Source organism: Hypomesus transpacificus, chromosome 3 (assembly GCF_021917145.1).
Source record: "Hypomesus transpacificus isolate Combined female chromosome 3, fHypTra1, whole genome shotgun sequence".
Lineage (NCBI taxonomy): Eukaryota > Metazoa > Chordata > Actinopteri > Osmeriformes > Osmeridae > Hypomesus > Hypomesus transpacificus.
The window spans coordinates 887,719-913,032 of record NC_061062.1 but is presented as its reverse complement, the minus strand read 5'-3'; the positions used below and the strand labels follow the sequence as shown (position 1 = coordinate 913,032).

General features: G+C 50.7%; 2 protein-coding genes across 2 annotated transcripts; one reads left to right on the top strand and one right to left on the bottom strand.

Moving 5' to 3' along the window:
- Positions 1–211: 211 nt before the first annotated feature.
- LOC124464152 (ankyrin repeat domain-containing protein 50) lies at positions 212–2,910 on the top strand. The gene is made up of 3 exons (XM_047016093.1): positions 212–275; positions 559–695; positions 822–2,910. Exon 3 carries the CDS (start codon positions 823–825, stop codon positions 2,398–2,400), a length of 1,578 nt encoding a protein of 525 aa, XP_046872049.1. The 5' UTR covers positions 212–275; positions 559–695; position 822; the 3' UTR covers positions 2,401–2,910.
- A 1,238-nt stretch (positions 2,911–4,148) lies between these two features.
- Positions 4,149–21,981, bottom strand: LOC124466120 (serine/threonine-protein kinase PAK 6). Its single transcript, XM_047017801.1, is given in 10 exon segments — positions 4,149–4,316; positions 5,285–5,419; positions 5,500–5,625; positions 5,754–5,880; positions 7,685–7,818; positions 8,277–8,813; positions 9,523–9,769; positions 9,771–10,141; positions 12,381–12,628; positions 21,900–21,981. Coding segments are annotated over 9 exon segments (2,049 nt in total). The 5' UTR covers positions 12,585–12,628; positions 21,900–21,981.
- Positions 21,982–25,314: the final 3,333 nt, after the last annotated feature.

Below are 25,314 nucleotides of genomic sequence, written 5' to 3'. Positions count from 1 at the left end.
AATGCACCAGGCCAAAAAGAACAGTGAATATAGCTGCAGGTGCACGCTAAATGGACATGTTGTTATCATGACAACTGCATCAGAGCCTGAGAGAGATCAGAGAGAGGCTAGTCAGGGAAGGAGGTTCTCGAAAAGGAAGACCAACATATGGACTTCCTGTTCTGCTTCCTGTTCCTGAGAGACTCAAGATAGATAAGGTTACAGGACCAGGATGTTAAGAGTACCCACAAACAGAGCTACAGGCTTACCATAATATCCTCTATAGTAAACATTTGGTGAGAAAAGAAACTGTATTAGGCTTACAGTAAAGTAAAACACTATTCATGATGTTCAGCAAACTCTACACTGTCTAACCGTTTGGTCAAATGTTAGTCTGAATGTGCACACCTTCTGGATGAGAGGCGTGTCAAAGTTGATTTGAGTGGACTGTGCTGGATTCAAAGTGAATGGCTTCAGCGGTTCTTTTGTAATAACTTTCACCTGGCACACATGAAAAACATCGGTCATGTTTTTCTCCTCGAATAATTATTCAGTTCTAACGGCATATCTTTCCTCTAGGCGGAGGACGCGGCTTCTGTAGCTATCCTGCTTCTGCATCCAGCTACTCAGATGGCTGTTTCCTTGGTAACGTGGGGAGGGCAATTGGAGGGAGAGGTATAAAAACACCGGCTGCTCGCGCCGAGAGTCACTCCGAGGTAAATACACTCGCTATCAACACAGAGCGGCCCGGAGAAACTGCTTCACCTTTTCTTACCATCCTGCTTTCTCTATTTCTCTCTTTTCTGTCTCTCAACACACGCACGCTCTCAAACTCGGATCAGAATGATGCGACCCAAGGATCTGCGGCAGGGCTCGGGCACCAAGACCTTCCTGGACGCCATGCACGAGGGCAAGGTCCATTTGGCGCGCTTCATCCTCGACGCGCTGGACGGCCGCATCATCAACTCCAAGACGGAGAACAACCGTACTCCTCTCATGTTCGCCGTGTGCCTGCCGGAGCCCGGTGCCAGGGCGAAGTTCACCCGCCTGCTGCTGGAGAAAGGTGCCGACGTCAACTGCCAGGACGAGAACGGACGAACCGCCCTGAGTCTGGCCTGCGAACTCGGCCACCTGGACGTGGTCAAACTGCTGGTGCAGTTCAACGCTGACCCCGACGTATCGGACGCCTGGGGGAACAGCGCCCTGGTGTACGCCGCCTACGCAGGCCACAGCCAGGTGTTGGAGTTCCTGGTCAAGGCCTTCAAGCGACTGGGCCTCCGGCTGGACCGAACCAACAACGCGGGCCACTCGGCCATCCAAGTGGCTAACTTCTTCGGCCACAATCACTGCATCCAGGCCCTGAACGTCCCTGGGAGGAGGTGCGTGGGGTCAGAAGTAACCGTTGGCGAGGCGGGAGAGGAGAGACGGCAGCCCAACAAGTTGTCCCGGCAGGTTCTCGAGAGGTTCTCCAAGCCGCTCCACAGTGAAGAGCAGCTTCCAGGGGTGTTTCAGAGACAGCTGAAGGTCGGAGACAGCAACGGACTGTGGAACCGCTTCAGGTGTCATGATCAGTCCATCGAGAACAACAGCTGTCACCAGAGTGTCCCTCCTCACCACCTACAGAGAGCCCAGGCGGAGGGCGACAGAGATGTTGTATTCACCGCCAAGCAGCTACAGAACAGCAAGCTTAGGGACCTGAGAGGGGTTAAGACGCTGAACCACCTGCCTGACCCATGTCAGAAAGATTCCAGTCAGGATAGAGCACTGAAACAGCAGGCGCAAGAGAGTTTCCCCCTCTGGGGCAAAGCTAAATCATTTAACCTGGACCTCTTAAGCAGCAGGAAACAGTCGTACCAAGGGGATATGGGCGACATGAGGCTATCGGCCAGTAAATTCAAGAGAGGCTCGCTGCAGGACGAGAGATTCTTGATCGCCAAGATTGAATGTCGAGAGAAAACAGGTGCAGTGACAAGTGATGCTGACAGAACTGTCACGGCAAGAGGCCCTTTAAACGGCAAAGGTAAATCTCAGAGAGCTGCGCCCGAGGAAAACGCGAGGTCACAGAAAGATGAAAATAATGACATGTCAAGCAGGAGAGCGTCTCAAAAAAGAGACAGCCTTCCAAGCGGGAGAAAGCTCCTCTTCAACAGAGGAGAGATGGAGCCAGACAAGATCCCTATCCGTCCTCCAGGATTCACCGGGCTCGGGACAAGGTTGCTGCGACGCTTCACTGCCCCCGAGTTCATGAGAATGGTTATAGACTGTTCCTCCGGTTCTGCGCATGGAAGAGCGAGAATGTCCAGGTCCGAAACGTTCCCTTTCTCACACGCGCATCAGAAAGTTAACAGCCAGCCCAGCGTCGACAGCATCAGCGGAGTCAAGTGTGAATTCGAAAGCAGCTCACGAGTCACTCTTGATTAAAATACTAGGCTATAGAAATGTATGGCAGTCGATTTATTATAGCACTTAAAATTACACAAATATAAAATGTGTGGTCATATATTACTATTTCATTCACTTGTGAAGAAATACAATAATATAACGTTTAAGTGTTTGAGCGCTCTGTAATTTCAATAATCGCCTACTGTAATTGCTCAATCGGTGGGTCTGTCGCTTTTGTATATAATGTATATAATTGCACTCTGAAGAGCTATTGATAAACAATTATTTACAAACTATTCATATTAAATAGAATTTCTATTGTACTGAAGATGCCGTTTGTATGCTTGCTGTACACGTCGCTGTATCTGCAACTGTGTGATTTGCAAATATAGTGACTATTAAATATATATTAAATATCCCCAAAATCTTGTATTTGTTTCAAAGACCAGTAGAGAGAGACAGAGATAACATTAAATAGAGCTGTATTATTGGATTCAATATGCATTATTTATTGATTTATACAAAATTAAAATAATGTTTATTTCTCTATTTTCATGACTGACTTAGGCTACTAGAAATACAAATACATGAAATATGTTGTATCCATGTCCGAATATAAAGTCTGTGTGCAATGTGTTCTCAGCAGGTGACCGTTCTGTGGCAGCACATGCCAAACTGTGCTTTGTCTACACGGACCGAATACACACACACACACGCCACAGTAGCAACACACACACCCTGTCGTTTCAAAATTCAGTAACGATCCAATGAGAAGGATACTGGACGATGTCATCATCTCAGGACTTAACACACACTTTCCAAATCAAGTCAAATAAACTTTTAAATTAATCTCAATAACAATGGTTTCCGAATGTAAATCCGTCCTAACGTTCAGGATATCTGTATTTACATTGTTGATTCAATCAGCTACGTTTTAAGGATCAATCATTCAAAAAATGAAAACGTTTTTTTTTTTGCCACACAGTTTACAAACGATTCACAACATATTTTTGGGAAAAGCGGGGAAAAAATGTCATTTAAATGAAAACATATCAAAAAGAAAGTGAAGGTTCAGCTGGATGAATGGAAACAGCAGACTCACACACACACACACACACACACACACACACACACACACACCCACACACACACACATTATGGTGATGAGGGTGGCTGGTCTCACGGTGAGAAAACACTTCAAGCATTCAGACCAGGCCAGGTGTGCCTGTGTGCCTCTGTGCCAGGTGTGTGGCCATGCAAACAGCTCCATCCACACTCAGGTGTTCACCCCTGTATGGCTGGAGAGGTAACATGTATGTAACAGGTCATGAGCTATAGCTTGAGTTAGGAATAAAACTGAATACGCGACTAGTATCCAAACACTGTCTTGTACCGTTGCAATGGATGAGAATGCAGTTCAGTGTCATCCTCGATGTCAAGCCAGTAACACAGCGATGTGAGATGGCTGGTGTGTCAGCAGGAATCCTGCAGGCTGTCAGTCCCAAGCAGTCCCAGACGGCGTGTAAATGAGTTACTGCTCACATGCTGCCTTCAACACAACCTCTGCTCACGGCTAAAGTGCTTCTCTTAAAGTCAGGCCCGTGCCAGGACTACCAAACTCACTGGCCCGTCATGAGCCCTAACAGCACCAGGCGTAGTCTGAGTTCCATTCCTGCTCTCCCATCGGTGTGGAGGGGTGCTGGGAGGAGGAGGGGAGGGGGGTCAGGGCCAGTCTGGGCCCAGGAGCAAGGTTGGTGTGGCTGGGGAGGGTCTCCGGGTTCCAGGCATCAGCAGCGGGACATGCGCTTGCGGTACTGCTCCACCAGGGGGACCAGGCACTGGGGTGAGCTGCTCTGCAGCAGGAAGGGATGCTCCAGCAGGTCAGTGGCGCTGGCTCGCTGCCCTGGGTCCCGGGTCAACATGCGGTCCAGGAAGTCCTTCAGCACTGGGGAGACCTGCAGAGGGAGTCGAGGTCGCTTAGTTGTGTGTGTGGATGTTTGTGCGCATGTGATGACTGTCGTAGGGATGGGAATCTTTTGATACCTCACAATTCAATTCTTGGGGTCACAAATCAGAAAAAAATATTGATTGCAATTTTTTATAATAAAAAATGAAAATATAAGATATATATTTACAAATAAAAAATGGATTTTTAACATTTGTGAATCGATGTGAATCGCTAGAAGACTGAATCGCGATTCAAATGTGAATCGATTTCCCCCCCATCCCTACTGTGTTCTCACCTGCCTGACACACACAGAGCAGACGACCATAGACTTTTCACACACAAGTTTTTATTAAATGTTTTTATTGCAACTTTTTTGGGTTGAACCCTTTTAAAAATATATATTTTTTCACCTTGAAACATTTTCTTAAAACTTTGTTTGTTGTTACTTTAGTATTTTTATATTACAAAAATATTTGTGGACACTTTTTTCGCACGTCGACAGGAAAACGTTTAAAACCTGTGAAATATTTCTAAAATCTTTTTCAAAACTATTTATTTTTAACTTTTCTTTTTGTTTACTTTTTTGAGAAATATTTTTTCTCATGCCACCAAATACAGATTAAAATTCAAGTAATGAGCCTGGCTTGAAAACGTAAGAAGTAGAAAGTACAGATATTTGTGTAAAATGTTTAAGGAGTGAAAGTAAAAAATGTATAGTAAAGTAAAGTAGGATGATACCAGAAAAACGTTGCTATCTGTGCACGTCTATGAGTGTGTGTATGTCTGTGTGTATGTGCCTGTGTGTGTGTACCTGTGTGTGTGTACCTGTGTGTGCGTTCTCACCTGGCTGGTGTGTCTGACTGAGGGGGCAGGCTGTGTGTTCTCACCTGGCTGGTGTGTCTGACTGAGGGGGCAGGCTGTGCGTTCTCACCTGGCTGGTGTGTCTGACTGAGGGGGCAGGCTGTGCGTTCTCACCTGGCTGGTGTGTCTGACTGAGGGGGCAGGCTCATCCCTCAGTCGCCTCATGGCTGCAACAGGAGTCTCACTGAAGTAGGGTGGCTCCCCGTCCACCATCTCCACCACCATGATGCCCAGCGACCACACGTCCACCTGACACACATCCTCTTCAGTATACCGACCCTCACGTCATGGGGATTGGCTTGTATGGATGTAAATCCGCAGTCACTCACCTCGGTGCCATATGGGGACTTGGAGATGACCTCTGGGGCCATCCAGTAGGGTGTCCCCACCAGAGACTTCCTCCTGGGGATGTCTTTGCTGACCTGGGCACAGAACCCAAAGTCTGACAGCTTGATCTGTGGGGGCAGCGACAGCACAGCGACAGCACCTCATCAGTCAACAATTAAACAGAGATGGACTGTAAGAGAGAGTGTACTGTGTGTGTGTTAGGGGTGTGTGTATGTGAGGGGGGGGGGGGCGTTACCCTGCCGTCCAGTGTGAGCAGGATGGAGTCACTCTTGATGTCTCTGTGGATGACCCCCTGAGAGTGGAGGTAGGCCAGGGCCTGCAGCACTGCCTCACTCACCGTGGCTATCTGCTCCTCGTTCAGCCTGCAGGACACACACACACACACACATTAACACCCACACATTAACACCCACACATTAACACACACACATTAACACACACACAATCAGTATGACTGTTACCCAGGAGAGCCCTGTTCTCTTTCACAACCTCGTGTGCATCATTAAAACACAAGCCTCAGGGATACTGAAACGCAAGTGTTGTGTAACAGAGATTTCTTGGAAAATACATCAGCAACAAATGGCGTGCCAAGTACTTTTGTATCTCGTCTTTAAACCTTCATTTGGGAGACAGATTAGAATTTGAAGGAAAGAAGAAAGTTGATTTAGCAGTTCAATTAATTCAGTTTTTAATGTTGAGCGTTGACAAGTCCTGACTGGGAGGCCAGATCTTGAGTGAACATGAAGACCAGTCCAGAATAACTACAGCCGCTGACTTTAGAGTTAATGTGGTGATTCAGCCAGTTTTTTGTCAACAATTGAATATACACGGACAGCCAGAGATGATTCACCCTGACAACTTCTACTCTGTGCGGATGAGCAGGCAACCTTCTTGTTTTTGATTATGCAAGACTCGATATATTGAACTTTGCTGTTGCATTGAGGAATCTCATTTTTGGCCTAGATTTGCCTCTCTACATGTCATTTGAACATGCACAAATCTAATTATGTTATTGAATTATGGATTTTCCTGGAGGAGGAGGCATGTTGTGCTCCAGTAAGAGAGACAGAGACACCCACACACACACACACACACACACAGAGAAGGAGAGAGAGACACCCACACACACAGAGAGAGAGAGAAGGAGAGAGGCGGCTGAATAGATTTCTCTGTGCTGCATAGCGTTACCTAGTTGGCAATGATGCTAGTGAGTGCCACACCACCCCCTTGTGGTCAATAAAGGTACTAAAAGATCATCTCCCATCCAGACAAAACACAGCTGAACAGCTCTGTCACAGTGGTGCTCTCGTTATTTCATATTCATAGACTTACCATGTAGTGGTAAACAGGTGTCAGTGGAAACAGCAGTCAGTGTGAATGTAGCAGAGGTTACTGTTACCTGGTCTCCCTGTTACCTGGTCTCCCTGGTCTCCCTGTTACCTGGTTTCCCTGGTCTCCCTGTTACCTGGTCTCCCTGGTCTCCCTGTTACCTGGTCTATCTGGTCTCCCTGTTACCTGGTCTACCTGTTACCTGGTCTCCCTGTTACCTGGTCTACCTGTTACCTGGTCTCCCTGTAACCTGGTCTATCTTGTCTCCCTGTTACCTGGTCTCCGTGTTACCTGGTCTCCCTGGTCTCCCTGTTACCTGGTCTCCCTGTTACCTGGTCTCCCTGGTCTCCCTGTTACCTGGTCTATCTGGTCTCCCTGTTACCTGGTCTCCCTGGTCTCCCTGTTACCTGGTCTATCTGGTCTCCCTGTTACCTGGTCTACCTGTTACCTGGTCTCCCTGTTACCTGGTCTACCTGTTACCTGGTCTCCCTGTAACCTGGTCTATCTAGTCTCCCTGTTACCTGGTCTCTCTGTTACCTGGTCTCCCTGTTACCTGGTCTCCCTGTTACCTGGTCTATCTAGTCTCCCTGTTACCTGGTCTCTGTGTTACCTGGTCTCCCTGGTCTCCCTGTTACCTGGTCTCCCTGTTACCTGGTCTATCTGGTCTCCCTGTTACCTGGTCTCCCTGTTACCTGGTCTATCTGGTCTCCCTGTTACCTGGTCTACCTGTTACCTGGTCTCCCTGTTACCTGGTCTCCCTGTTACCTGGTCTCCCTGTTACCTGGTCTCCCTGTTACCTGGTCTCCCTGTTAGTTACCTGGTCTTCCTGAGACTTACCTGGTCTCAGACACAATGTTGGTGAGCGCTCCCCCCTGCAGGTACTCCATGATGACCCACAGTTCCTCCTCCACCAGCGCAGACTTGAACATCTCCACCACACACCTGTGCTGGTAGTCCCTCATGATGACCACCTGGCCGGGACAGAGAACACAGAAAACACAGAGAACACAGAGAACACAGAGAACACAGAGAACACAGAGAACACAGAGAACACAGAGAACACAGGCTAAATACCACCCTCACAGTATGAATACAAACCTACTTACATATATTACAGATGGTGATAAATATGTGAATTTACTGTGCATCTGTACACATCCAATTTTGTAGAAAGTAAAGTAATTTGTATAAAGCTCTCTTTAAATTTAGAATTTCATTTAGATTTCAGAATACCAGGTATCTGGTATTCTGGTACATGGGCATCATGCAGTTGTGTGTAAGTACACTACACATACGCCAACTGTCCTGCAGCAAGTGTTAGAGCAGGTGTTGCAGGCCTGCAGTAGGTGTTGCAGGTGTTGCAGTAGGTGTTGCAGGTGTTGCTGCAGGTGTTGCAGCAGGTGTTGCAGCGCTGAAGGTTCATCTCTACCTCGTTAAACAGCAGCTCTCTCCTCTGCTGTCTCCGCAGGTCCATCATCTTCACGGCCACCTGCCGACCACTGTGCTTCTCCCTGGCGATGCAGACCACCCCCGTGGAGCCCTCCCCGATCTTCACAAAGTTCTCCAGGTACGAGCGCGGGTCTCCTTTATCCACCACCATCTGCAGGGCGGCCTTGAACTGCTCATGAGTCACTTTGGGGGGGTCTGGGGGGGGCCTGGGGCAGGGGTGGTGGGGGGGTCTGAAGGCCGGGGAGCAGGTTCCCGGGGGGCTGGTGGCCAGGGAGCCTGTGGGGGAGGGTCGAGGCTGGGAGGGGCTGTCCTGTCTGGGGTGAGGGGGGTTTGGGCAGGCTGAGTGTCGGTGGTGAGGCTCGGGCCCTGCAGGCCTCAGCTGGCCCATGTTGGGGGACAGGCCCAGGGTGTAACTGGCAGAGGAGCGGACCGGCCTGTGGGCTCTGATGCTGCTCACTAGTGGGCTGCTGGTGCCACTAGCGAGCAGGCTGGAGTGGTGCCTGGCAGCAGACTCTGCCTGCAGGATAGCAGAGAGGAAAAGGAGGAGGAGGAGGGAGTGGTAGAAATATTGAGAAGGAGGAGAGAGAGGATGAGGAGAGTTGGGTTGACATAGAGGAGGAGAGAGATGGGGATGTAGGGATGAGCGATAGAGAAGGAGGAGGGGAGAGACAGAGGAGGAGGGGAGAGACAGAGGAGGAGGGGAGAGACAGAGGAGGAGGGGAGAGACAGAGGACAGAGGAGGAGGGGAGAGACAGAGGAGGAGGGGAGAGACAGAGGAGGAGGGGAGAGACAGAGGACAGAGGAGGAGGGGAGAGACAGAGGAGGAGGGGAGAGACAGAGGAGGAGGGGAGAGACAGAGGAGGAGGGGAGAGACAGAGGAGGAGGGGAGAGGGTTGGCCGTTGTCCCTGGGTCCCCGTCCTGCTTTTTAACTGAATGTAAATGAGGTCCTTCCCTCTATCTGCTCCATCTGGGACCAGTGTGTTCAGACTAGCCCACAGGTATCCTAACATCCTTTCTAGGAGAGCCACTCTAACTTGCATATCCTATTATGCAGAGAGCTTTCATGATGTCGCCCTATCACACGCTACAATGGCCATGACACGGATTCGCCTGTACGTGACGCCCAGTTCACAGTCAGCTGATATCCGTATCATTGTTCACTGATTTGTGTGTGAGTGTTCTGAGGACTGCATGAGCAGGGTTGTGTGTCGTGTGGCCAACCTACCTTCAGGTCGTATGAGGAGTAGGGCCCCCCAGGGCTGTGGGGGTGGATGTACAGAGGTATGTTGGTGCGGTACTCTGCAGGGGGGCCTCCAGGGGTCTGGTGGACAGCCATGGCCGGGCTGTAGAAGCAGGCAATGGGCCGCTGGTTAGGAGGGATGGCCCTGCTCAGAGGAAACTCCCTCCTCATCATCAGTCTGTCGGTGGGGCTGCCCACCTGCACCCCCCCGTAGGTCAGCAGGGGCAGGGGGGGGGGCCGAGGGCGTGTCCAGAGAGCTCACGCTCACCTCGTAGGTGGACCTGGCCCGGGGGAGGACCCCGTTGGGCTGGAGGGAGACGCTCCTCCTGGTGGCCGAGTGTGGAGGCGCGCCCTCGCGGAGGTCGTTCCGGGCCACGTCCCTCCACTCCCTCTGGGCTGGGTGATCCTCCAGATCCAGGTCCTCATACTGGTACACGTCCCCCTCGCAGACCTCCCCCAGCCGGCCCAGAGACTGAGCCCTCCTCCTGGACGAGGGACTGCTCTTCCTCAGGGAGTTGGAGCTGGTGACCGACAGCCGGCTCATGTCGTTGATCATGGCGGCGATGTAGTCCCCGTGTCCGATCATGCTTCCTCGCACGATGGTCTGCAAGACACGCCGCATGTTCACCACAAAGACGACCACACCACGAGACGCTTACAGGCGGGCTGACACACAGAATAATGGGCGTGACGTAATTGCGGCTGTGAGGCAAGTTAATTTTAGACACTGCTCTGGAAAGAACAGTTTTGTCAGACTTGAATCATCTCCCTGTTGGCTTTGTACTGACAATAGTCTCAAAGATAAAACCCCATAAAGTACGTAGTGCAACAAAATCTAGGAGTCAAAGAAAACTCGCTGCATGGATGACTATCTGGGCCAAAACTTTGAATCATGGAAACTTTGTGATCGTGAGCTGTTTCAAAAATGTCAGCACACATCCAAATGCCCCTGGCAGATGACAGGGTACAGACACACCCTGATGGAGAGTTAATGCAAACGTGATGAGCTCGCAGGGAAGACTTTCGTGTTTAGCCTATGAATTAAAGACAGCCTATCTCAGATAGGCTATCTGGACCAGGTCACGCTTACGTCACAGTGAACATCGTAACCCGTTTCCCTGCTATTGTACCCCCAAAACCCATATGGCAAGGCTTAGGGTGACCAGACGTCCGGATTTCGTCCGGACAGTCCAGTTTTCCAGCCCTTTGTCCGGACCGCTGTTGAGTGTCCTCCTTTTCGCCCTTTTTGAACCTTCCTGCCCACCGTCGCAATTTACCACTCGCTTGGGCTTACAGATGCCAAAAAAAAAGACCTCCTTTAAACCTACATGGAGTTAAGAACTCCACTTTGCCACTAACAGCAGCAAAGATCAATATCATACCTTCGTAAGCTCTGTCGCATTGATATAGACGTGAGGAGTACTAGTAGGGGGAAAGGGGCTTTAGAACGGCATGCCTGTGCTGGGTAACGGCACAAGGATAATGCTAGTTCTGACGGGGACTCTTCCTTAACATCATTTTTTGCTTCGAACACAACAACAGCGGATGATAAAACAACCGCTGCTGAGCTGACCAAATTATATAATTTAATTTCTATTACAATTGAAATTGTTTGAGGAATGGTACTGTCTTATTTTCCTATTTATCTTTTGACTAAACTTGTCTCACCTTGGACAACAGAAAATCAGTGCACTTTTATTTAAGTGCCCCACCCCCCACCCCCCACCAACTTTTTGGGATTGTCCTCCTTTTTGGACCCAAGTCCTACTCCTTTTCAGGGTCATGCTTCTGGTCAACTTAAGGCACATGTAGATACAAGATCATAGATGTTGTGAACATGTTGTGTTGGGTCAAATGTCTTAGAGATCGCGGTTTGGCTATCCCTTCACTAGCCTATCAATGAAGCGATTCTACGTACTGTTTTGTGTTTTACACTGACATGAGACGTGAAACGCTAGTACTAAAACAACTTAACCTTCCCTTCATCGCTACATGCTGTATCATTTACAGTACGGTGCACACGCTTGCTTACCAGGGATCTAATCTTGATTATCCCATTAGAAAGCATGCCTCGGCCTTACAAGCTGACAAAGAGCTTTTCTAAAATGCAGAGCTCAGACATATCCACTGTGCTAACAGATATGTTTGCACGTGTTTTTTCCAAAGGGCCATAAGTGAGTTCGGTGGGGCGTGGAAATCCTCAGCTTCACAGGCTTTATCGTTGCCTGGCATTTCCACTGCTGTACCCGCACTTTTTTCCCCGGGTTTGACATCTGTGGGAAGGCACCATGGATCGTTATTAATTGCCTGCATGGAGTAATAAATCTTTTGGTCCTCCAAGGATTCACGACGTACAGTCGGTGTACACAGCAGGGTCATTAGCCCAGCCCCGTGATAGATAAGAAGGCATCTGACAGAGAAGAGCTAGTGAAGAAGACCTCCAGAACCACCAGGACTCTGGACTACTGAGAGACGAGATATCCCTGCCTTACGCAAGACGTTTTTCTCCGTAACTAACTAGCCTACGCTACTTTCAGATCACCCTGTTCTATCTATTCAAGTGAAAGACATTTCGGTACTGTGTTTGTTGGCTTAGTGTTCAGACAATGCCTACGTCTTTGAAATGGACAGTGTTGCGCTAACGACTACCGTTAACCCTGGCCGGAGGGGCGTATTTCATGATAATAACTTTTTGAATCTCTCCCCCCCAATTTTTATTCCGAAAATTATAGGCTATTTAACGGCCAAGCTGTCACGCCCACATTTGAAAACAAACCCAGGCCCTGCTAGGCCGTACTATTAGTGTCTGGAGATCTCGCTAGATCACATCAAGGTTCTTCTACCTTCTTGGGTCTGAGTTCCACGTCTGTGATCCTGGACGGGTCCACCATGGGTTTGGGCCGCCTCAGGTTCTCGATCAGACTCTGCCATTGCGTGGGCAGGCCCACGAAGCAGCCGCGCTTGGCGTCGAAGGAGGTGTGCACGCGGTGCTCGAAATTCCTCGGGGCCGAAATCTCGGGCCTCTTCTTTTTCTTCTTGCGAAACATCGTCAGTCCTGCGAGAGCGACAGCTCGACCAGTTTACGTCGGCCCTGGAAAACACAAAAGAACACATGAGTATCTAGACAAAAGATGTTTGAAAATTAACACTGTGAATGTGAAATACACGTAAACCATAGTCTACTGCAGTGCATTAGATAAACGAGTTGAAAAACATGATCCTACCAAGCCTCTTAACTGTATGACTAGATGTGCCATGTCATTGTCATCACATCTTTCACCACATCAAAGAGCATGGGAAGGATTTATAAACTGGCCATCTGAAAGCTCTCACTCCTTCTCTCTCTCTCTCTCTCTCTCTCTCTCTCTCTCTCTCTCTCTGTCTCTCTCTCACTCCTTCTCTCTCTCTCTCTCACTCCTTCTGTCTCTCTCTCTCTCTCCTTCTCTCTCTCTCATGTGAACATGCCTCAGAGTGGCAGCAAGCTGTCAGTCACTTGTCTATACGTCTTCCAGCCTTGCTCAGGCAGGGAGAGAGTGCATGGGTTTGTTAGCACGTGCGTAATGAAGGATCTCTGGTCAATTAGGGCCCATTCATTCTCCATGGCTTTTCACTGCCCAGCACACAGCCAGCCTGTGTTCAGGTCACAGGCTCCCAGCGTTAGAGGAGGGCAGAGACACACAGAAGCCAGGTCACCATAACCTCTTCCCCATGCTAATAAAGGAGCAAGACAGGCTGGCTTTCACTTCCAAGGAAAGAGGTTGATAGTTGAAAGGGGCTGAAAGGATGCAGAGCTAACTGTTTGACCTGACATAACTGACTGCAGAATTTTCCGGGTTAGCTGGAAGGCAACATCCCTCATGTCTATTTTTAAATCGTCTTTGTCACTGCGACTATAATCAAACACAGCAGCACATTTTCTAAGAACCTAAAAACCTGCAAGAACTGATTTTGTTGTGAATAAACCTGATATTCGACCACCAGGCACCCGGAGTCTGTCCGATGTGGAGCACTCCAGCCCTCGTGCAGAGGACAAGCAAGGGCCCAGGGGAGCTGAGATACCATCTCCCATCATGCACTGGGAAACAGTGAGGAAATGACTTCTGGTGTTCTCCTCAGCCAGACGGGCAGGCGACCAATCAAACAGCTGAGCTGTCTTCCTGGCTGTGACAGTCTGCTGTCCTCCTTACCACCAGAGGGTTCAGAACCAGGAGGAGGGGGGGTGAGGAGGAGGGGGGTGAGGAGGAGGGGGTGAGGAGGAGGGGGTGAGGAGGGGGGGGGGGGTGTGAGGAGGAGGGGGGTGAGGAGGAGGGGGGTGAGGAGGAAGGGAAATTTACCCCCCCCCTCCAAGGATAATTCAATCACAAGGCTAATATGCTAAGTGTCTCATGAGTTGTATCCCTGTGCTCTCTCTGTGAACATAACATGGTGCTGCGGAGGACTCTCATTTTATCTGACAGAGACACTCTGGCATGTCGCTCGCTGGAGGTGGAGAGAGAGGGATGGAGAGAGAAAGAAAGAGAGAGAGAGGGATGGATGGATAGGACAGCAGGAACAGGGAGCCTGGCAAACCTGGTAACGTGGTTCAGACTGAAACCCATTTTCTTCCTCTAATAAACAAACAACAAAAGGCTTTTAGGTACCGCCTATGGCTTTCAAATGAAGAGGAGTCTGTGACAACCACACTGTACTTATGTCTTCATGTCTTGCTATTCACCATTTCTCCTCTTCATATTGGCTGTCTCTGCTCCACTGTCTGGTTTAAACAGGATGGGCCAGATGTTGGTACTGCCGGGCTAAATATTTACACACGATGCTGGTGTTTCCTGAACAAGCAGATCAATCAATATTTACTCATGAGTGAAATAGGAACTGCTACAGTCATCTGGTTCCACTAGTGATAATGGGATCGGACCAACACAAACAAACACACACACGCGCACACACACACACACAAGCAGGATGATGTGTGCAACTTAATCAAGTGATGTCCGTTTGGACAGTAGCTAACACAATAGAACTACATCATCCATAATTCAGAGCAGACAACAAATTCAGATGTCTAGAAATTCAAACTAAGTATGTTGCTACATGAAACCAAATCAAAACATACAACATGTTGATGAATGTCTGCATAAAGTAAAAATGAAAAGTGGATAAGTTATTGATTCACAAACTGTAATCACATGCATCTATCCTTATATCGACTACTGTTAAGGCACTCAGTTTATGACCATCCTGATGACAGTTTGGGATTGATTCTCAAGCCCAGGGAATCACGCATGTGAGCTGAGCTGAACCAGCACACGGCCTATAATCGTAGTTTCCAGTCACATCTTTGCTGAACTGCAGGGACTTGACCCTCTGCCTCACTGACTTTCCTTGAACCTGTCAAAGTGCCCGAAGCAAAACCCAGGCAGAAGCTGTCAATGACATCACACAGGGAAGAGGATGAGGTCATTCTGTCAATGACATCACACAGGAAAGAGGATGAGGTCATTCTGACATCTGCTTCACGAGGAGGGTTTTTGTCATTAGACGCAGCACTTTTCAGGCAAAATATCCTGAATCAGGAGCACCAAACAACCAATAACCCAAAACAGGCCTAATTAATTGGACTGGTTGAGTGTTGATACAGGTCCACTCTACAGACGGACACTAATAAACCCTGCTGGTGTTACTAACCGTCTCTAGTACTGCACAGCCCCTCCCTCCCTACACCTGTTTCCACTACCTGAGGACATTCTCAATTTACTCAATGTCACACATGATATTGTTTTCACATAGATACTCTGTTTCAGACCTCCAGCCTGAGTATGGATAATCAACGCAGCTCTTTTCCTGTGTCTTCACCCACTCCACCTCCATATCTAAAAAACATAATCACCCCCACCTCCACCTCCGCTCCGCTCCCCCAGGGTTACCTTGCTGCCCCGGCCTCCCATGTCCCAGCATGCTCCCCTCCTTGCAGGCCGGTCCAGCAGCAGGGAGGACAGGACTGGTGGAGGGGACACGCTTACCTCCCTCCTCTCCTTCCCCGAGAGAGGGAGTGGTGGAGGGGCGAGTGGGAGGGGACAGAGAGATAAGAGAGGGATATTGGATTTGCTGGGGGATGTTAGTCCCGAATGAATGTTTTCTCTCTATTTGCCCTGATTCTTTCTCTGTATCTTTTTTGGGGCAGATGTGCAGTGATGTCAGGACGGTGCAGGTGATAGCACTGGAGGGATCAGCTTCTCAGCCTTTCACTCATCTAATTTTAGGACACTGTTGCATGAGTGTTTTGTTGAAGATTCGTGTCCAATTATGAGGTGTGTGTGTGTGGACAGTGGAGGAGGTAATCCTCTTTTCTCCATTTCTCAATGCACGAATGTAACATAATCCAGGCTAAATGACGTGGCCAGATCTGCTCTGGTGGTGTACATAGCATCAAGGTCTTAACAGCTGTTTCTGGACTCTGCAGTGCGGTGGTGTGGGGTTCAGGGTTAGCGTCTCTGTCAGCCTCATTATGATGACCGCTTTGCCCTTTGAGTGTAATGAGACTGCGTTGCCTTTGGGGGGGCGGGGGGGGGGGGGGGGGTTTCGCTCACAAACACAAGCACACACACACAGGGGGCATTCACATGCGCGCACACACACACACACACAGACAGATGCATCTAAGGGCACGGAACTCAAGATGTGGATGTGACCAGAAAACACAACAGCACTGGTTAAGATTTAACCTGACACTGTCATCCTATAGACCTGACCCTCTCATCCTACAGACCTGACCCTCTCATCCTACAGACCTGGCCCTCTCATCCTACAGACCTGGCCCTCTCATCCTACAGACCTGATGCTGTCATCCTACAGACCTGGCCCTCTCATCCTACAGACCTGATGCTGTCATCCTACAGACCTGACCCTCTCATCCTACAGACCTGACCCTCTCATCTTACAGACCTGACCCTCTCATCCTACAGACCTGGCCCTCTCATCCTACAGACCTGATGCTGTCATCCTACAGACCTGACGCTGTCATCCTACAGACCTGACGCTGTCATCCTAAAGACCTGACGCTGTCATCCTACAGACCTGACCCTCTCATCCTACAGACCTGGCCCTCTCATCCTACAGACCTGGCCCTCTCATTCTACAGACCTGGCCCTCTCATCCTACAGACCTGACCCTCTCATCCTATAGACAAGCCTGTGTTCTCTGTCACCTCAAAGGACAGAACAGACCATGACAGGGGAGACACCACATACTGGAGCCAAACCCCTAACATGGCTGATCACTGTCCTGAACCCAACCAACACAGCAGGTGTCACATGACAGGATTGCAACCGACTTACATGTATATTTCATGCTTCTGATCTTAATTTACGCACGACCAAACCGTTTAAATACACCAGCCCGCGAGGGTATATATTTTTTTGTATATTTTACCAATTGAATCTAAATCCCAGGATGAGAGCAGACGTCCCAGGTGAGCAGGGTCGTCTGCTCTTCCTGTTGTTCCCAGGCGGGATCTTTATTTCATCTGGTGATGAAACCAAATGTCTAAACCTTGATTTTGTGTCCCTGTAGCAAATCTCCACCACACTTGGGAGAAGCAGAGAATGCGTGGTACACCCAGGGCCAGTACCTGAACAACCGTGAACCAGTTTCAGAAGTTTATGAACAATAAAAGAAAGTTTGGGTTCTTGTAAAAATGGGACAGAGTAGGGAAATAACCCTTCCATGTTACGTGCTGGTCAAACATGTATTCTCAGTTTTTCCGTACTTATTGTATTTCAAAGTGAGGTGAGCTCAGAGCTGACTGATGATTGTTGACATCCCTCACAGTAACTCAAATGTCATGTCTTCAGTTTCCCTCCGAGGGACACCAAGTAAGTCAATTACTGTTTTTCAAACGCACTCAGAGCATCGGACATGGACATTGTGATGGGATGAAAAAGCCTTTTTGGTCTGTTCTCATCTCAGCCTCCCCAAATGAAAAGAAAAGGCCTGCAGGAATGGAGGGAGAGCGCGACGCAGAGACACTCTCGTCCAGAGACGACCCTGTCTCGTCCAGAGACGACCCTGTCTCGTCCAGAGGGGCTAGTCTGAACTGCAAGGGCAGACATGCAGCCTGAGTGCAAATCACCTCTGAGTTCATGGTGACAGTTGACAGTGTGGAGAGAAGGAGGACTACAAAAAGAGAGAGAGAGACATGGTTAGAAAGAAAAGATGAAAGAAAGGGTTAGAAGGAGAGAGGATAAGAGAGAGGGAGGGAGAGAGAGAAAGAGCAGAAAGATAGAAAAAGAGAGAGACGTGTTGAGCGAGGCCTGTCAGTATTCTCTTGTTCGACAATGTTTCACTTGGTTTTTGCTGTCTCTCTTTGTTATCAGTCTGGGCGCCACTGCGGTTGTCATCCCTCACAATACCCAGACACACAGCATCTTGTCTACAACACCTTGACAGGCTTTGCCAGCAGTAAACACACTGTAATCAGGGGGATTTGAACAGAGGATGGTTGGCCATGACAGAAAACATACATCATCCTGTCTCTGCTGGATTGGCACTCAGACTCCATGCCTTACTGAGCAGAAGAGAAATCACGTTCGTTTTCCGCTTGACTTGAGGCTGTGAACATTCGAACAGATTAATGCACAGAGAAAGCTACAGGGCTACTCTCATCCACTCTGAGCACCGGGGCATAACGGCATTGTAAACACTGCTCCTCTTAGGTCCCAAAGCTTTTATGCTGTTATCCAAAAGCCAGCGCGTTACTGACACGGTTCTGAGCACCAGTCCTGAACGTGGAAAACAGGCGTGTCACCGTGGCGTGCTCGCCTGCTGAGCAGAGCTCCAGACACAGCCAGGAAGTGAAGAACTGAACTGCACTCTGTTTAATTAAAGATGCTCTTGGCTTCCTGCGGTCCTTCAAGCCGGGTGAATCCCTGCAGATCAGAGACAGACCAGAGGGACAAGCTCAACTGCTTCTCAGGGGCCTCATTTATCGATGCTCAGATCCTCCACCGTTCCTCGAAACATCTCCCTGTGAGAAGAAGGTCGCTCTGTTCTACCGTCTCAGCGTGTCTCTCAGAAGGACAGACACCTCTTACCCTCCAACTCCTCTAACCACTGTGTGCTGGGTCTCTGGGGTGAAGCTGTTCCCCCCCCCAGTACCAGGTCTCTCCCCCCCCCAGGACCAGGTCTCCCCCCCCAGGACCAGGTCTCTCCCCCCCCCAGGACCAGGTCTCCCCCCCCCCCCAGGACCAGGTCTCTCTCCCCCCCCCCAGGACCAGGTCTCTCCCCCCCCCCAGGACCAGGTCTCCCCCCCCAGGACCAGGTCTCTCCCCCCCCCCAGGACCAGGTCTCCCCCCCCCCCCAGGACCAGGTCTCTCCCCCCCCCAGGACCAGGTCTCCCCCCCCCCCCCAGTACCAGGTCTCCCCCCCCCCAGGACCAGGTCTCCCCCCCCCCAGGACCAGGTCTCCCCCCCCCCCCAGGACCAGGTCTCTCCCCCCCCCCAGGACCAGGTCTCCCCCCCCCCCCAGGACCAGGTCTCCCCCCCCCCCCAGGACCAGGTCTCCCCCCCCAGGACCAGGTCTCCCCCCCAGTACCAGGTCTCCCCCCCCCCCCAGGACCAGGTCTCCCCTCCCCCCCACGGACCAGGTCTCTCCCCCCCTCCAGGACCAGGTCTCCCCCCCCAGGACCAGGTCTCCCCCCCAGGACCAGGTCTCTCCCCCCCCCCAGGACCAGGTCTCCCCCCCAGGACCAGGTCTCCCCCCCCCCCCCAGGACCAGGTCTCCCCCCCCAGGACCAGGTCTCCCCCCCCCCCAGGACCAGGTCTCCCCCCCCCCCCCCAGGACCAGGTCTCCCCCCCCCCAGGACCAGGTCTCTCCCCCCCCAGGACCAGGTCTCCCCCCCCCCCAGGGACCAGGTCTCCCCCCCAGGACCAGGTCTCTCCCCCCTCCAGGACCAGGTCTCCCCCCCCCCCAGGACCAGGTCTCCCCCCCCCCAGGACCAGGTCTCTCCCCCTAGCAGGACCAGATCTCTTCTTGGAGCAGGACAGGACTCGCTGGCCTAATGTTGACCGGCCTTGTGTTTTAATCCTTGCTGTTTGACATCCTATGGCAGGGGGGCCACAGTAATGATGTTAATGCAGACAGGACCAGTAGGTAAGCATCCCTCTGGCAGGCTTGTGAGTGTGTGTGTGTGTGTGTGTGTGTGTGTGTGTGTGTGAGTGTGTGTGTGTGTGTGAGTACCTGTGTGTGTGTGTGTCCGGTTTGTACCTATGTATGTGTGTGTGCGTGTGTTGTGGGTGGTCGTGCTCCCCTCGGTCTGCACCTGTCAGTGTCCCAGCTCACCTGAGACAAGCCACCTCATCTGTCACGCCCACAAAGCAGCTTGAGCCCCTGAAGCATGTAGCCTGCCAAGCCCCCCCCCCCCCTCTCTCTCTCACTGTCTCCTCTCTCTCTCTCTCTCCTCTCTCTCTCTCACTGTCTCTCTCTCTCTCACTGTCTCTCTCTCTCCCTCCCTCTCTCCCTCTCTCTCTCTCCCCTCTCTCTCCCTTCCTCCCCCCCCCCTCCCCACCCCCCTCTCTCTTACTTTCTCTCTCCCCCTCTCTCTCTCTCTCCCTCTCTCCCTCTCTCTCTCCCTCCCTCTCTCCCTCTCTCTCTCTCTCTCTCTCTCTCTCTCTCTCTCTCTCTCTCTCTCTCTCTCTCTCTCTCTCTCTGTCTCCCTCTCCCTCTCCCTCTCCCTCTCCCCCCCTCCCCCTCTCTGTCTCTCTCTCTCTCTGTCTCTCTCCTCTCCTCTCTCTCTCTCTCTCTCCTCTCTCTGTCTCTCTCTCTATGTATGGGGGAGAGGGAGTATGTCCCCCTCAGCCAGCACACGACCACCTGTGTGTGGCTTCAAAACCTTCCCCTCCATCACACGCTCTCCCTCCATCCCTCCTTTTCTCACTCCTTCCATCCCTCCCCTTCTTCCCCTCCATCCATCCCATCCATCCCCTCCCTCCCTCATGAATATATCAGTGAGAAACCTGAGATACCAACTCATGCTAGTTCCTGCTAGCTATGGCACACAGAGAGGAATACAGCTTCCTGCCTCACACAGCAACAGAGCGGGGTTGATCAATCACCGATAGGTTACCTGAGTATTCCGTATTGATTAGCCTCAATTATCCTCACTCACTCCTGAGAGGGGAGTCTGTCCCACCTGTGACCTTCTCCCCTGGCTTGGACCTGCCCCAGCTCTATAGATCTGTTGGAACTGAGGGCCACAGCCAGGCTTGTCTCCTGTGTTGCCAATTAGCAGGAGGTTAGCTTGCGCTACATCTCCCTGGAGCAGCAGGTGGGAAGAAGTCTTCTACCAAGTCCAGCACCACTGACTATACCAGAGCATACTGCACAACCAGTTGTATTTCAATTATTCCATAATATTCAATCTCTCAGTCAGTAAAACAATGACATCAGTTGTAACTGGGGCCATATCAATCTGCAGATGACAGCACCCTTCTCTGTGTCCTTCCTCTCCTTGCACCCTGACTCCTTGTGTCCTTCTGCTCTGGCATACTTTCAGCAGTGGTCCACAGCACACTGTCAAAAAGCTCATGTTGTTCTAACCCAACACTTGTCAGTTCCCCTCCTCACAGCTGCATGCATCTAAATCAGCCACATGACCCACCTACAGTACTGTACAGCAGGCTAAACGCTCTACCTACAGTACTGTACAGCAGGCTAAACGCTCTACCTACAGTACTGTACAGCAGGCTATGTAGCATCTCCTTCTAGCTCACAGCTGTCTGCAGCACAGTGCAGACAGTTGAAGTTCACCTGAGCAGTCTAATGTCTAATAAAGCCACAATGACAACAACAGGAATCTATTCTCTCCATGACCCTGCTGTTAGCATCCAGTCATAGCAGCTTGGTGTGCATTAGCTGAACATGCCACAGTCTCACAGCACAGAAGCACCAGCACGCTCACTACACACAGAATGTGTTCTTCTTCCAACAGAGGTGGAGGACAGAGAGAGGGAGGGAGGGAGGAAGAATGGGGAGAGAGGGAGGGAGGGAGGGGGGGAGGGAGAAGGACAGGTGATGGAAGGTGAACGCTCGTCTTGGAGAGGCTGTCCTCCTTCACAGCATTCAGCTTTCTACTGCTCTCCTCCTCATCACCACCTGGACTTACTGCATTCTCCTCCTCCTCCTCCTCCTCCTACACCAGTACCACTGCTCTCTACCGACACTGCACACAAGCTCGCTCTTTATCAATGGAGCTAAGCCTCTTTCCCTCTCCTCTCCTCTCCTCTGCTCCTGGTCTTTAGAGAGAGCAGGCGAAGGTATGGAGGGGGACATGGTTGTTGGAGTAGAAGAAATCAAGCCGCCAGCTCCCTTACCTTGTTGTTCTCTGACAAGGAGATCCTCTTCTCCACGCAGGGAACAGGCTTGCGACCGAGTGCACACACACAGACACACACACACATACACTCAAACACTCCGTTGCACACGCTCACTCGCACATTTCCTCTCCTTAACACACACACGCACACACGGTCGAGGCAGGCTGCCTCAGACGGACACACACTGCAGGCTTCCGCTTGCCTGGGAAACCCTGATGTGTTCCTCCCTCCAGGCGAAGGCTCTCGCTGCCATCTCAAAGGCTCTTTGTTGGGGAGGGTTCACCCCCGGCTGGCTGGGCAGCGCAGCCTACGCTGGAGCCTGATCCTGGGGACACGACGGCTGCTGGAGGAGACAAAGCCATGGAGGAGAGGCACCATCTAGGATGAGAGAATATGACGGCCATGCACACACAGCTCCTTCCCTCCCCCTCTCTTGCTCACACACGCGCACACACACATCTCTCTCCCTCCCTCCCTTCCTCTTTTTCTCTCTCTCTCGCGCTCGCTCGCTCTCTCTGTCTTCATCACCTCCCTCCTCTCCCCTTCGGCTCAGCCTCCCCCTCTCTCTCACTGGGCTGTCTTTGCAGTGGCCCTGAATGGATGGCAGCGTGTCTGTGTGTGTGTGTGCACGCAAGGCTGGTTCCAGTGTCTGTAAGGAGAGGAGGGTTTCTGCACACATCACCTGGGATACCTTTTATCCACCTGCTGGACCCTCCCCCCCCCCCTCCCCCTCCCCCCTCCCCCCCCCCCCTCCTCCCACACGTGACAGTGTGATCTGAGAAGGGAGGCTGTAACTGGAGGTGGTGTGATCTCCCAGTATGCTCAACCAAATGCATTATCCATGTAATGAGGGGTCAGCAGAGGCAGTAAGCAGAGGGGGGCAGAACAAAGCTATTTCAATAGGATGTGAGTCATGCTCAGTCCAAGTAGGAGCGTTTACTGTACCAGACTGTACCACTATTACTGTACCACTATTACTGTACCAGACTGTACCACTATTACTGTACCACTATTACTGTACCAGACTGTACCACTATTACTGTACCACTATTACTGTACCAGACTGTACCACTATTACTGTACCACTATTACTGTACCACTATTACTGTACCAGACTGTACCACTATTACTGTACCACTATTACTGTACCAGACTGTACCACTATTACTGTACCACTATTACTGTACCAGACTGCTCATACTGTAAAGAGAGGAAACAGCAGAAACGTATCGTGCTAAGATGGTTTTCCTTTATACTAATGCAAAGCAAACAAAAAAAAGAATAGCAGATTTATAGACTGCAAAACGAACATGCTTTGGGCAAAATCTAACGTGTGGTATTATCGACCTAACAGCTTTCATGTAAGCTCTATAAGAAGGATAAAAATGCTACATGAAATCCACCGGAGGAGCCACAAGGCATGACACTGTTTTGACACATTTGCACAACAATGATCCCGATTACCCCCCCCAGGGATACCCTCTCCCCCCATGCCTCCCCTCCCCCCACCCCTCCACCCCACCACCTCTGTTGTGATGGGTGTTATTATGCATATTGATTGACCTGCCTCCTATGTCACCCCTTCAGGGCCTGTCCTGGGTTCAGGGCAGAGGTCCCTGTGTGGAGGGCAGAGGTCCCTGTGTGGAGGGCAGAGGTCCCTGTGTGGAGGGCAGAGGTCCCTGTGTGGAGGGCAGAGGTTCCTGTGTCCTGGGTCCATCATATCAGCAGGGCTGCTGGTCACTCTGCACATCTAAAAGTGCCACGTCCCTCTGCTGCACATCACGGGCCAGCGTCAGTCCCCCACAGGCGTGACATACCTCCTCCTGCCCCCCAGGGGGCGACCTGACAGACAGGTCCAGTTAGAGGTCCTGGAGAAGGGGCAGAAAAGGCCCCCAGACGCTGCTGGTCCTGACAGGATCGTGCGGTTTGACTCGGAGGCCAGGCAGACTTCTATTGATCATCGTACCTCGCTTCCACGCTTACAGGGAACCCTTCCTGTGAGGTATCTATTGACACAGCGAATAAGACGCCTGTTGAAGCAGCAGAAGATGCAGTGCCTTCTCCCTCTGTGGTTCAGACAGGTCTGACATGCAGCATGAGGCTGCTACTGGTCTGACATGCAGCATGAGGCTGCTACTGGTCTGACATGCAGCATCAGGCTGCTACTGGTCTGACATGCAGCATGAGGCTGCTACTGGTCTGACATGCAGCATGAGGCTGCTACTGGTCTGACATGCAGCATGAGGCTGCTACTGGTCTGACATGCAGCATGAGGCTGCTACTGGTCTGACATGCAGCATGAGGCTGCTACTGGTACTAATTGTGACACTGAGTCACAATTTAGATCAACTGGGGGGCAACGACCTGGAGTCTCCACAGACGCAGCCAGCATGACCCTCCTCAGTAGGTTTACATTTAAATGAAAGCCCTTGCTCCTTATAAAAGACACAGCCATAATAGCCTCCCATTGAGATACAAGCCATTGTGTTGCCTGTGATGATGCTGGGTGGAATTCAGACAGGCAGAGCCTTGGATTTTCAGTGATCTGTGGTTAAACTGACTGTTAAAAGCATCAGAAAATCCCCCGGTCGTCAGAACGCAAGTCAGATTAGAGACACTGCAACTACAAGGACTCACATTTATAGATACAAAGTATTTTTTATCTAAAGAACAGACATTATCTCTGACTGGGTCTGTATTGGACTACATCCCTGCTCTCCCTTCTCTACTGGACCAGTTTAGTTTGCCAGTAAGATAGGAACTCAATAGCAGAAAAGCTAAGACCAGTATTGGCCTACTTTAAGAATTTGCTGTTAACTGGTGCATGTAAATACAAGCAGACAAATAGGTTACGAGCACTGACTGTGAACGAATAATGTGTTTTTCCATCAAAACAAGAAGACAAACCCCATCCTCCAAGGACCACTCCTGAAAGCTGTTAAGTACAGGTAGCATCGCGCCGCAGCAGAGAGCCAAGAAGATCTGTCTCAAGAATCATCTGGCTCACTTCCTGGTCGCTTTCATGGATTTACATTTTAATACTTTCAAAGGGAACGGATGCTACTGAGAAAACAATATGAATCAACTAGCTACATGACTCCAACAGCCACATGTGCACATTGGTTTTCTAAAATCAGATATTCTCTAAGAAACCGTCTTTTCTTCTGAGGACTCACCCGTTGAGGAGAACAGCAGTCTCACCTGGCCCTTGCTGTACTTGCAGTGTATGTTCACATGAGTCTTCCTGTTGTCCAAGTGCCTGTTCCTCCTAGCTCCTCACTCTCCCTGGCCCCACAGCCTTCTCCATCAGCAGTGCTGGTCTCACTGGGGCTGAGCAGCTCTGCTTCTGCATCCCAGAGGGCCTGGTTTTCACTTGCTAATGAGTCAGGCACCTATCTGTCTACCCCTCAGA

Bases quoted from the DNA above. Each gene is read 5' to 3' on its own strand.
- LOC124464152 (XM_047016093.1), top strand. From the start codon at position 823: ATGATGCGACCCAAGGATCTGCGGCAGGGCTCGGGCACCAAGACCTTC.